Source organism: Gavialis gangeticus, unplaced genomic scaffold, assembly GCF_001723915.1.
Source record: "Gavialis gangeticus isolate Ggan-Ray unplaced genomic scaffold, GavGan_comp1, whole genome shotgun sequence".
NCBI classification, from domain to species: domain Eukaryota; kingdom Metazoa; phylum Chordata; order Crocodylia; family Gavialidae; genus Gavialis; species Gavialis gangeticus.
The window spans coordinates 29,603,044-29,614,660 of NW_017729032.1; the positions used below are offsets into that span (position 1 = coordinate 29,603,044).

At 39.7% G+C, this 11,617-nt stretch overlaps 1 protein-coding gene across 2 annotated transcripts in view; it reads right to left on the reverse strand.

Moving 5' to 3' along the window:
• Positions 1–11,617, reverse strand: part of DCUN1D5 (defective in cullin neddylation 1 domain containing 5) — a 29,572-nt gene that overhangs the window by 10,276 nt on the left and 7,679 nt on the right. Inside the window, exons 2-5 of one of the 2 annotated variants that reach the window (XM_019524240.1) lie at positions 11,517–11,569; positions 10,117–10,208; positions 5,999–6,069; positions 5,500–5,591 (exon numbers count right to left, since the gene is read on the reverse strand). In XM_019524240.1, the coding sequence (XP_019379785.1) occupies positions 5,500–5,591; positions 5,999–6,040 (134 nt within the window). In that variant the 5' untranslated portion in view covers positions 6,041–6,069; positions 10,117–10,208; positions 11,517–11,569. Of the gene's footprint in view, positions 1–5,499; positions 5,592–5,998; positions 6,070–10,116; positions 10,209–11,516; positions 11,612–11,617 lie in introns of those variants that run through there. The other variant, XM_019524239.1, reaches the window with a different exon arrangement.

Sequence of the window (11,617 nt, forward strand, 5' to 3'; positions counted from 1 at the left end):
GGAGGAAAGACTGTAGGGTATGTACAATTAAGAGTTTACATTTCTAGTGAGCAAAGATCAATTGCCCAGGAAATAAATAATATAAACCCTGATTTTAGAAGTGTTGAAAAAATATACCGTATAAAAATCTCTCCTTTCACTTTTCAACATACAGCATTTTTTATTCCAAAGTACCAAATGCTGCCACCCTTATTCACATTTAACAGGTATAAGGTAATAATTATAAGAAATAAGGTATTCACTGCAGGTATTCTATGGGATTATGAGTGGCATAAACTTTTCAGAAGCAAAGGCTCTATGCATCAACCCTGTGAAAGTTATATAACTTGATTTAAAGTTATGAACAGATACAGGCATAGCAGGAACTGCTCAGTGGCGCTTTAACTGAAAAGAAAATTAATAAAGTATTAAAAAAAGATGTCTATAAGCTCCTGCTTATGAAGTTACTATGCTAAACTCTTGCCATAAAAATAGACTGTATTGAATATTTTTTTCAGCTTAGCATCCCTTTTTTTAAATAGAGAATATTTGTTAGATTACCAACACAAGAAGATCTAATTTACATGCCTGAATCCCCCAGTAGGGATTCACTTGAAGGAAGAGCACCTGCTTATATCACACGTGCATTCCCTGGTGATCCTACTGTGCAGATTACACAGCATATCAAGAACCTTCCAGTACAGTTGCAGAGGTCCTGTGCCTCCTCCCCAGCTGTGTCCTCCTAATCCTTAGTTTTATTAGTCCAGTGATTCTCAACCAGGGTGCCAGAGCACCCTGGGGTGCTGCCAGATCCCTTGAAGGGTGATGCAAGGTATGAGAACACAAGCACGGTACAAGGAGACAAGCTACGCAGATAAGACAAACAGAGGCTCCTCCCGGCCCAGTCACTCTCTCACCCCTACTACCTCCTTACGTGGGCTAAGCAAACACTGTAATGTGTAAATTAGTTTAAAATTGGTTGCCACTCAATTCACAAACATTATGGAAAAGGTTCTTCGAGACTAATGAGGGAGTGCCTCGACTCAAAAATAAAGGTTGAGAACCACTGCGTATCCCCTGGCAAAGGAATATCATATTTACTCAAATCCAAGATGAGATGTCCCTTTCCTCTCCCTCCCTCCACAAATCAGCATGGGGAGAAAAAGCCCCTTGTCCTTGATTCGAGCACAAAGTGGAGGGAGGGGGCAAGCAGCTACACTCTGGCCCCAAGGTCAGGGCAGGAGCAGAGGCAGCACCACAGCAGCTGCTTGTACCCTGCTCTGCCTGCCCTCAGCAGCCTTTGCCCACCTCCTGCCCCAGCCTGTCCCTGCAGCCTCTGCTCCCTCTCTCCGCTCTTCCAGTCAAGCACTGCTGTGGGTCAATTCCCTCCCGGGCATGGAGCTGACGGAAACGTGCTCCGAGACCTGGGAGGGAATCAAGCTGAAACCATGTCTGACAGTGGGAGGGGGAAGAGGGGAAGGCAGAGGCTCTGGGAAAGCAGAGGGCAAGGGGGCCACCTGCTGCTGCTTTCCCTGCTGTACAAGTAGGGAGACAGGAGAAATTTAAGACAACCCTTCAATAGTTAGATTCTCTATCTGGAAAATGATAACAAGTATATTAATTTTCTATATACAGAATCTAATTATTGGGGGTGGGGGGGGGCAGGCACGGGGTTTTCAAATTCAGAGTTGGATTTAGATAAATCCAATAATTATTAGTCTTTTCTACTGTTGTGACTACCACCTGGTAAACTTTTTTTTTTTTGTGCTTTTGACAGCCTTCCTCTGCTCATTATAGTGTGTACTCAACAAGGATTATTAGTTACATACATAATTCATGTGTTAACTTTATGAATAGCTGTCTTAAAATAGATGTGCAAACTACTAAACTGTTTGGACCATATTTCTGGTCCAAACAGCTACTGATTTAATTTAATTAAACTAAATTAGTTTTTTTTAAATTTATATTCATCAAAAAAATCCAAACATTAAAATATTGTCCCCAAGTTTTAAAAACAAAGTTAATTATTTTTTACACAAATATTATGTAATCTTGTATCTCTAGAGGGGGTTATAAATAACCCTCCCTAGAGATGCAAGCACAGAGTTTATCTACTGGAACCCTGCCCAACCGTAACATGCTCCCCTGCACTTGCAGCTGGAGTATAGACTTGTCAGAGCAGGCAGTGAAGGCGAGTAAGACACCACGTATAATTATGGTAAACTGCAAGAGTAAATATAGATGATAACATAAGTAATTTTTAGATCTGTTTCATTAAATACAGCACAAGTACAAAAGGAATTGCTTGTATATAGAAAAGCCTATCTACGATGAATATAAGCACCTAGCTCAATTATCTCCTCATGATTTTTCTCACAAATTATTTTTAATTCAGATTAAAATGTGTGTAATAATGATAACATATACCACCAATGATAAGTATTTTACTATATATATTGTGGTAGGGGATTCATTTCCTGTGCTGTATGCATGAGAAAACTGCTTTGGCATCCTGTTGCAAGAGCCAGAGCCAGCAAATTTTAGGATAAAGTTAGTCTCACAGTTTATTTTTTTTTTTTTAAATCAAAGTTGATCATTTCTATAGTCATAATTTCTTCCTTAGGTCATAGAAAAAAATGCCTTGTACAGCCTCCAAGACACCAAACTTTTCTGAAAATTCAGTGTCAGATATCAGTGATGACTTATACACTTAAAAAATAAGAAAAAAAAAGAAAAAACCCCTACAGAATGACATGTTAGTGTGCAGCATTTAAACAACACACGAGTCACACCAACACTAAACCCCAAAACAAATATTGCAGTAAGTGTGCTTTGTATGAATCTTATTTAAAATGCAAAAGAGAAAGAAAACTGGCTTGTGGTTTCCACCATCCGTGCTACCACAGTTGATCCAAATCAACATAAAACTACACTACCGGACTGGATCCATACTGCTTGTAGCTCCAGTTATATAAAGCATCAACTCTGCAACATCTTCCAAATAAGGGGAAGCCTAACAGAGGGCCTCAAGACCCAAAGCAGAAGCACAGCCGCAACAGGAGCAGCAGACTAACACATCCTTACTGCCCCAACAGTCCCATAATGTGAGCTAATCAACGGAACAAAACTTAAAATTCACTGGGCCAGAGACAGTAAATAAGGGGGAAATGACTCTGTAGCCAGCACTTAGCGTATTCAGCTGAGTTGGGGAAAGAGTTCTAGGTTACGGTGCTTGCTCTGAGGAATTATTCTGGATTTTACTTAATTACTGTTTAATGGAAAAAACAAAAAAACAAAAAAAACCAGTGGTACACGATAACCAGGAGTAGAAGTATACCCACTTTGGAAATCTAGGCATTTTTCCTTCTACTTTCTGGATCTAAAACAGGCTTAGTTAGGAGCTAGGTGCCAAATCACTCATAATGGTGAAGTTTTAGGCAAGCCCAGCAGCAGAACTTTAAGTCTGAAGAACTTTTAAACAGAACAGTATGTGGTGTGGCAGCTGAGGAGAGAGTTTTGGGTCCTGCATTTTTGAACTTAGAAAGAATTAAGATATAGCTTGGATCTAGCTTCAATGACTACTCCAGCTGGGTTCTTAGTAAGATTTACAAAAAACATCTACCTACATCATTAGATAATTGAATGACTTGGGCCTTTATTTCTGTAGCTCAGTTGATAGACAGTGATTACCTAGGCCAAAGATTCCCAACCCCTGGGACGCGGCCCAATATCGAGTTGCAATGGGTTGGCTGCCTATCTGCAGGAAGGTTGGCTGCCGAACCAGAAGTGACCCATATACTGCAGACCAGCAGCCAACTCTTTTCACTCCATGGTATGCCGGTCACTTCTGGACTGCAGTATACTGGTCTGCAGTTTACTGGTCCATGGTTTGTCAGTCTGCAGTCTAAAAAAGGATGGGAACCACTGGGCTAGGCTAGTGTTAAAGCAGGGGTTCAAACTCTGAGCTAAACAGTTGAACCTATAAGCAAGTTACCAGGAGGGAAGGAGAATACCTCTAGTCTGGGGATTAAGGTAATTTCTCGGGAAGTGAAAAACGAGATTTTGCATTTTAGTCTCCTATTTTCTGGGCAAGAGCTCCAACTACTTGAGTATTACTTAAAATGTAGGTATCCCCACTACTGCCTCCTTCTCCAGTCTTGTTTTAAATGAAGAGTGAGAGTAGTTACATAGTCATAGGAAAGAATTCCAGGCTGTGGATCCTGAGTGGGTAGGAACACCTGCCTGCAGTACTGATTTGGTGCCTAAATTCTGGAAAGGGGTAGGATTACAGAAATATCACTGTTCCCAGGGTTTTCTGTTGGCTAATTCTAGATGGTTTCCTGCCTATTATTTTTTGTATCATCATTCTAAACCACCTAAAATTTCCTCATGAATGCAATATGGAACGCAGGCACCTAACTCGGGATTCCAGATTCCACTCCGGTGTGGGGAGCTGGTGATGGGGGTGCAGGGGATGGAGAAGGGAGAGGAAACAGACCATACAAAGTGAAGCATCAATGTCCTTTGTTCTATTCATCTTCTGATCTGCTTAAAACGCTTTTGTAAATCCCCTGTGTAACATCCTGTGTGCAAATAGATAAAGAACAGCTTTTTTTCCTGATGCCTATTAAAAAGAGGGATGGATTGGAGATCCTGAGAGGCTTGGGATCAGGAAGTCCAACCTAACCCACCCTCCTGCCACCAGGAGTTGAGGGGAGTGTCTGCACTTTATCATGACCTTTGATGGGGAAAACGAGCTACTTGAACCAAGTATTGGGTGGTAAAAGATTATGTAGACACTGCACAGCCTGGGCTGACTTTTTTCCCTGAACACCTATTGATATGGGCAAAGAATTTTGCACTTATGATCTCCCAGCAGGATCCTAGCAACTAGAGGAACACAGAGGTTGAGTCTGGCCTTGCTCTTTTTCCACCTCACTACCAACATTATGGGGAAAAAAGAGCTTCTCTGGCTCAAGAATAATCCCACTAATGAATATCAAAGACTACCATGAACAAGTGAGATAAGAGTGTTTCTCAAAGAAAAGGAAGGAATATTTTATAAATAGAGAGTATTATGCAACCTAAATATTACTTGTTACTACCACTCGTCTACCCATTATGATAAGAGTGACAGACAGTATTAGAGGATCAAAATTAGTCTCCAGCCTCTACTTAGTCAAACTGCTAAGAGGGAAGAAACAGTACCCACCACGATGCCCTCAGCAATATTCCCACACCTATTCCATCAACCTTTTGCTGACTACAGCTACATTCAAAAATATGACTAAGGCATTAGTTTATTAGGGTCACGCAAGACCAAACTGATGTTCTAGTGGCAGATTGCAGCTATTCCTAGGGATTGATTGAGGAAAGGTTTGAACTGCTGACCTGAAGGAAAAATGTTCTTTAACTTATTAAGCCTGCATAGTACCCAGAAATGGAAAGGATAATTAATTAATCTGCTGCTTCAAAACAAACTGAACGTATCACAATATATATAAAAAATAAAGCTCTTACTGTAATGAGGTCATCCCCTTTAACCATTCTTCCTTGGTAAAAAACCCCATGCTTTCAGCCTCTAATTTCCAAGCTAAAACTAGCATAATGATCTAGAGAAAGAGGGAAAAAGAGAGGAATATTCACCAAACAAAGAAGAAAAATACTATTACTGTAACTTAGCAGTAGTGATTGATCTCTAGTCGTTTATAAAGAAAATTTCATGCATTTAGGAATAAAAACGGTTTAACTGTATTTTAAAATGTATTAACACTTTAAGTTATTTAAATGTATAGAACAATCTTTCCCTTAAATGTTATGTTCTTAAGAACTTTACCTGACATTTAAAATCTTTTTTGAAATCCTCATATTGAAATCTTAAGAACAAGAAAATCCCGCAAACTAAAAAGCCACAATAAATTTCCCTGTTACTTACTGTAGTTACTCTTATTTGCCTAAATCTAAATAAAATCAAATTATTTACTCAGAATTCCCATTAGTGTGCAATAATAAAACCTACATTTTCAGGCTCAACACCAATGTCTTCACAGAACTTTTCCATACCTTCAGGTCCTACAACTTCATCAGGACCTTAAAAAACAAAGAGAAACTAGACTGAGTTATACAAAGTATTCAAATTTATGAGCAGTACTGATGCATACAAACATAAAAGCTGCTAATTGAAAAGTATATTTGAAAACTGACACCATAAGGAACTGTCTGCATTCATTTCAATAGTTTGAGAGTTAGAAACAAACTCCATCTACAACATGAGGGTAGATGAAGAGAGGGTACCAGTTACGTCCCTTAAAAAGATTTAAAGGCCAATGCAACTCAGTCACCTTCAGCATGCTTTGACATACAATATATCTACAATGCAATCATAACAGTAACACCTAAGTTAGCTTTAAACTACCTAGGTCAGGTTACATAAGGACTACATGGCACGCACAGTGTGGGCCAATTCTTCTGTTTCTCAGATAGGCTTGAGGCTTGCATTAAGCTCTCTTGCTATGACTAGACTGCGTACAGACCCAGAATTAGCTAATTTAACTCTAGCTTGCATACTTCTATGTCACAGTGCACTGTCGACATATCCCCAGTAAACAAGAAGCCCTATAAACTATTTTGTCAAGAAAGCATTTGCTCAAAGTAACTTGTTTTTGTTACTACTATTTTAAGTACTGCAGACTTGGTTTAAAAGCAGATAGGCAAGGGGAAGAACTCTCAAATCATATGGGATTAATTATTTCATAGATTAATGAATTTTCTTATTAAGTTTTCCATAATCTCTACTTCGTAAGTTGGTATTTTGTATGTATTGTTGTTATAACAATAGTGAAATAAGTTTAATATGTACAAAGAAATAAATTAAGTATAAAATTATTATAATTTCCATTAGAACTGGAATGATTTTTTTCTACATTATAGGTTGCTACTTGTTTCCTTTTTGTACAAAAAGGCTTTTTAGAAGCAGCAAAACTGGCATGTTAAAAAGCACGTACAGACATATTCTGCAGTTTATCCATTAAATTGTTTCAGCAAACCTCTTTTGGGTACTACAAATATTTCTGCTGAGCTTATTGCAACAACTACTCCTTCTGGACTATTAATGAAGTTGATGGGCACATTGTTAGCAGTTTTTCTCACATACCATTGGAGAGATGCTAGAGATAAAACAGATACTATTTTACTATCTATTAAAACATGACTATCCATACACATGCTGGTTCATGTTCTAATTAGAGTGCATCAGAGCAGACTCAATTAAGAGTCTGTTCCGCCTTGCAATTAGAACAGTCCAGCACTGCTTCTCCGCCATGTATATTAAGCCCCTGCACATTTTAAAATGGCTGTGGGGTCACTTTATGTAAACCTCGTTGACTGTGATTTAGCTAAAGCACCCCTGTGGCCATTTTTAAGTGTGCGGAGGCGTAATACATATGACAATGAGGTGTTTCAATTAAAGTGGCTTTTTGGGAACTGCTATAATTAAAATGCACCCCACCTCCTGAGCATGTGTATAGGCAGCCTGCATTTTTAAACCCCAAGTGGCTGATGTTAGGTTTACAGGACAATGTAGTAATTTTAGAAATTATTTTTTTGTCACCCATGAGTAATGTAAGGGACCCATTACTGTATTGTTGTTTATACCCTGTCATACGTCTTAAGTTATGTGCATTATGTCTATCACCTTTCATAAGACTCCCTTTTATAAGTTGGCAATTGCAACATATTTAAATATCTGGTGTGGCCTAGAGTGGTAGTTGCTCTGAGTTGTTGTTTTTACATGGAATAAGTTTGCTTTGGACAGATGGGAAAGCAAACATGGGTCTCTTGCAAGGTAATGCACAGTACAATCACTGGTTTAAAAAAGTATGTATGACAGCATACAGATGTCAAGTACCTGATTTCGTGAAGAAATAAATGACACAGAAGATGATAATAATTTAAGCATCAATTTAGCAAACACATATACATAACAAATTTTCGCTATCATTAACAGGCCCACAGACTTTGATGGGCATTAATTGACCACATTTTCAGCACTAGGTCCTTAGCACAAGGCACTATTACAAAACCCATGCAAATAATTGTTCTCTCACAATGCATTACAGTTAAAAAAAAATTATTAAATGTTTATACAAAAATATATAATGCACTAATATGCAATAATAGTGTGTGTGTGTATATATATTATACTTATACATTTAAAAAGTGTGTATACACACACACACACACTTTTTAAATGTAAAAGTTCATGTAAAAAAAATGTGCATGGACACATCTGTGTAAGTAATACCCACACACGTGTGCGCATATTGTTTTTTAAATGTGAAAGTTAAAAAAAAAAAAAAAAAAAAATAATACATATAGTCCAAGAGTATAAACAGAGATCACCAAATGAAGCAGATCAGCTGTGCCAGGATGCGCTCCAGCACATTTGAACTGCTTCAGGTGATCTGCAGTTAATATGCTGATCCTGTGGGACAATGGGCAACACATTCCCAGAGATGCGCCCCAGGGAACCTTTGGGATGTGTCTCTATAAGCAGGGAATGCCAGCTCCAATATGGTCCTGGAGCTGAGACCACCAGTTAGCTAACTGGCATTCCAGTGCTGGGATGCACACGAGCAAGGTCACCACACTGGCATCCCAGCCCCAGGACCATTCTGATCAGCCGGAGTATAAGATTTTGTACTGGAGCATTGACATGAGCTCTTGGGGCTTCAGAGGCCTGATCCCACATGCCCTAGGAATGGGGATTTCCAGGGCATGCCAAAAATCAGACCCCTGAAGCTCTGGAGGCACCTACCTGGGGTGGCTGGAGTGTGAGAGCAGCTCCAGGCTGCCTGCACTCTCATGCCTTAAAACAAACACATGCTGGGTGCAAAACAGTTGCATAAGATCATACCCATGTCACAGCCACAAACTTTGGGCATTTGCGACGTGACAAGGGGTATGGAAGTCTGTTTGCTTGGCCTTTGTACCACCATAAAAAAATGTCATGGCAGCACTAAGGCAACATCTGTTTATATCCCAAGACTCCATATAATAAAACTAAATGCCATTTGCATTTAGTTCATACAAAACCAGTATTAACCATAAGCCCACGTGACTGAAATCCTTTAGTTTCCCCACAAGAAAGCTGTGGCAGATAGAGAGTCCAAGCTAACATGCCTCAAACCTGATTTTGGAGGTATCACTGTTAGGGCTAAGAGGGTAGTTCTACTACTACTTCATTTCTGGAAAAACTGTCAATAGGAATACTAACTAGTGTCAGTTTTGATGCAGATGCTTGATTCAATTTCTACCCAATAAAAACTATGGACTCATTGGAATGGCTAGCAATGACATCCTGTCATCCAACTATTTAGGACAGATTTTTATCAAGCAGCCTAAAAAAGGAAGGCTCTGCAAATCATTAAACAATTAAATTGGGCCTTGGAAACTGTTAATGAACAGGAGACAAAAAGCCACCCTTCCCCCCATGAGTGTTTAATAAATTATGCAAAGGAGATAGTTTTGTTAAGATGAACAATTAGTTACAAAACAGTTAAAGAACAGCTTCTTTTAACATATTTGTAACAATCCTTTGGCATTTGAGATGTTAATTTTTGTGTGAATCTTTATATAACTAATAAGTATAAGCCAATATCACAGTTTGCTGTAATGTAAACAAGATAGTACAGGATTATTAACTATTTAATGACTCTCCTAATTGTTTCATCTACTGCATGGTTTAATTTTGTTTAAACTGAATGCAATGGAACTGTACAGGGAACCATGTCCATACTACCCACCTGCACACACACACACAAAATTAATAGGAAGGACATACCTGAATCAACACTAAACAGTGTAATAGCAGTTGCCTTACATAAAGTTACAGTAATAGGCAACCAAAGTGCTGGTTAAGTGGGAAAGAAAGGACAAGGAGATGGAAAAGAAAGAGATACACAAGAAGCTGGGTAAACATAACTATTCAAGAAATACGAATCTGCATGCTTCCTGTGGTCTATGTATTCAGAAAAATATAAATGTGAAGAGGCATACATTTAGTTAAATTTGTTATCAGCTTGACCATTCCCAATACACCATATTAACATTTAAACATGGCTGCTATTACATTCATACCTGCATATTCATAAAACCAGGCCAGGCACTTCTTGCTTGAAAAATGCTCCTCTCCACTTATCACTTTACCAGAGGCTTGTGATCTGCAATAGCTTATAGAAATATATAAAGATACCCAAGATGTTATATCTCCTGTTCTTCATGTTTAAAAAGATTTTGTACAATGAATTTCAAGCTACTTATTATTAGGTCAAGCTAACATTAACAGCATGCATCTCTATATTTATAGTCAGACATTGTATGTCATGTGTGCGCCACATGTCATCATTTTTATGGACACTGAACTGCAAGTGGCTTTCAGAAGCACTAAGCAGCACAAATCAAACTTAAATCAATGGGACCTACAGAGTTCAGCAAGGAATTCAGGCTACTTATATTCAAATACCCCAGTTACACACACTTTTTCAATTTAAAGGTCCACATCATTCACATTATCATTTCATTTAAAGAAGTCATAGGGTTTGTCTATGTATGCAAGAGAAGTAACAAACCACAACAAGCAACATGACAATGCAAGTACTAAGAGCCACCGAACATCCTTGAACAGTCCTATGGCGTCACCGAGATATGCACAGTTCCCTCTACCCTAGAGCCGACATCATGCTATTTTATAATAACAACACTTTCAATTCAAACAGCAGCCAGTGGTCATTTAAAACTCATATTCATATCTTTACTTTAATACAAAAACTATAGTACTTGTAAATTCAACACTTAAAACTCAAAATCACATCTTTTCAGTTTATGCTACACTGCTCCCCCCCTGCCCCCAAAAAGGTGAAAAATGACAAAGGGGATTTGGAACCACGTGATTGATTCATGATTCAATTTGAAAACAAGACGTGTCAAACTGAGAAAAGAAGAATCCCTGCGAGATGCTGCACATACTGGTCTCCCAGTACCCCATGTTAAAAATTCAGCAGAAAAAAAAAAAGGGGGGAGAATTTTCAACCAGTTGCAAGATGGTGTTTGGTGTGATGAGCTGCATGCACTGCAATAACATCTCTGTCCATTTGAGATTAAAAAAAAAAAAGTAACAAACGCGACCATAAAACGAATCTTGTGGAGTTTCGGACACCGACCCTAGGGCAGCATCTGAGAGCTGCTTCTTGCAAGCCTTTGGACATGTCAAAAATGAAACCAAGCCCCTCCTCCTCCTTTCATCCTTTCGCCTCGGTCCCCCGGGATGGCTCTATCCGGCTCCTGACCTCCCCAGTCCCCTCCTCGCCCCTTGCAAGAGCCCTTCCGAGGCTTAAGAGCCGAAGCGCCGGGACGATACTCCGTGGAGGCCCCGCAGCTCCGTGGCCGCGCTGGAGGCACGGCCCTGCGAGGTCACGACCCGCCCCCGGGCCCGCAGCACGTGCCCGAGCGGCCCCTCGCCCGCCCCCCGCCCGCCGCACCTGCCGAGTTTGCACTTCTTGAGGCCGGTCTCGTCCGCCGCTGCCGCCGCCGACTTTCTCTTCTTCTTCACCGGCATCGCCGCGCCGCGCCCCTCACAGCC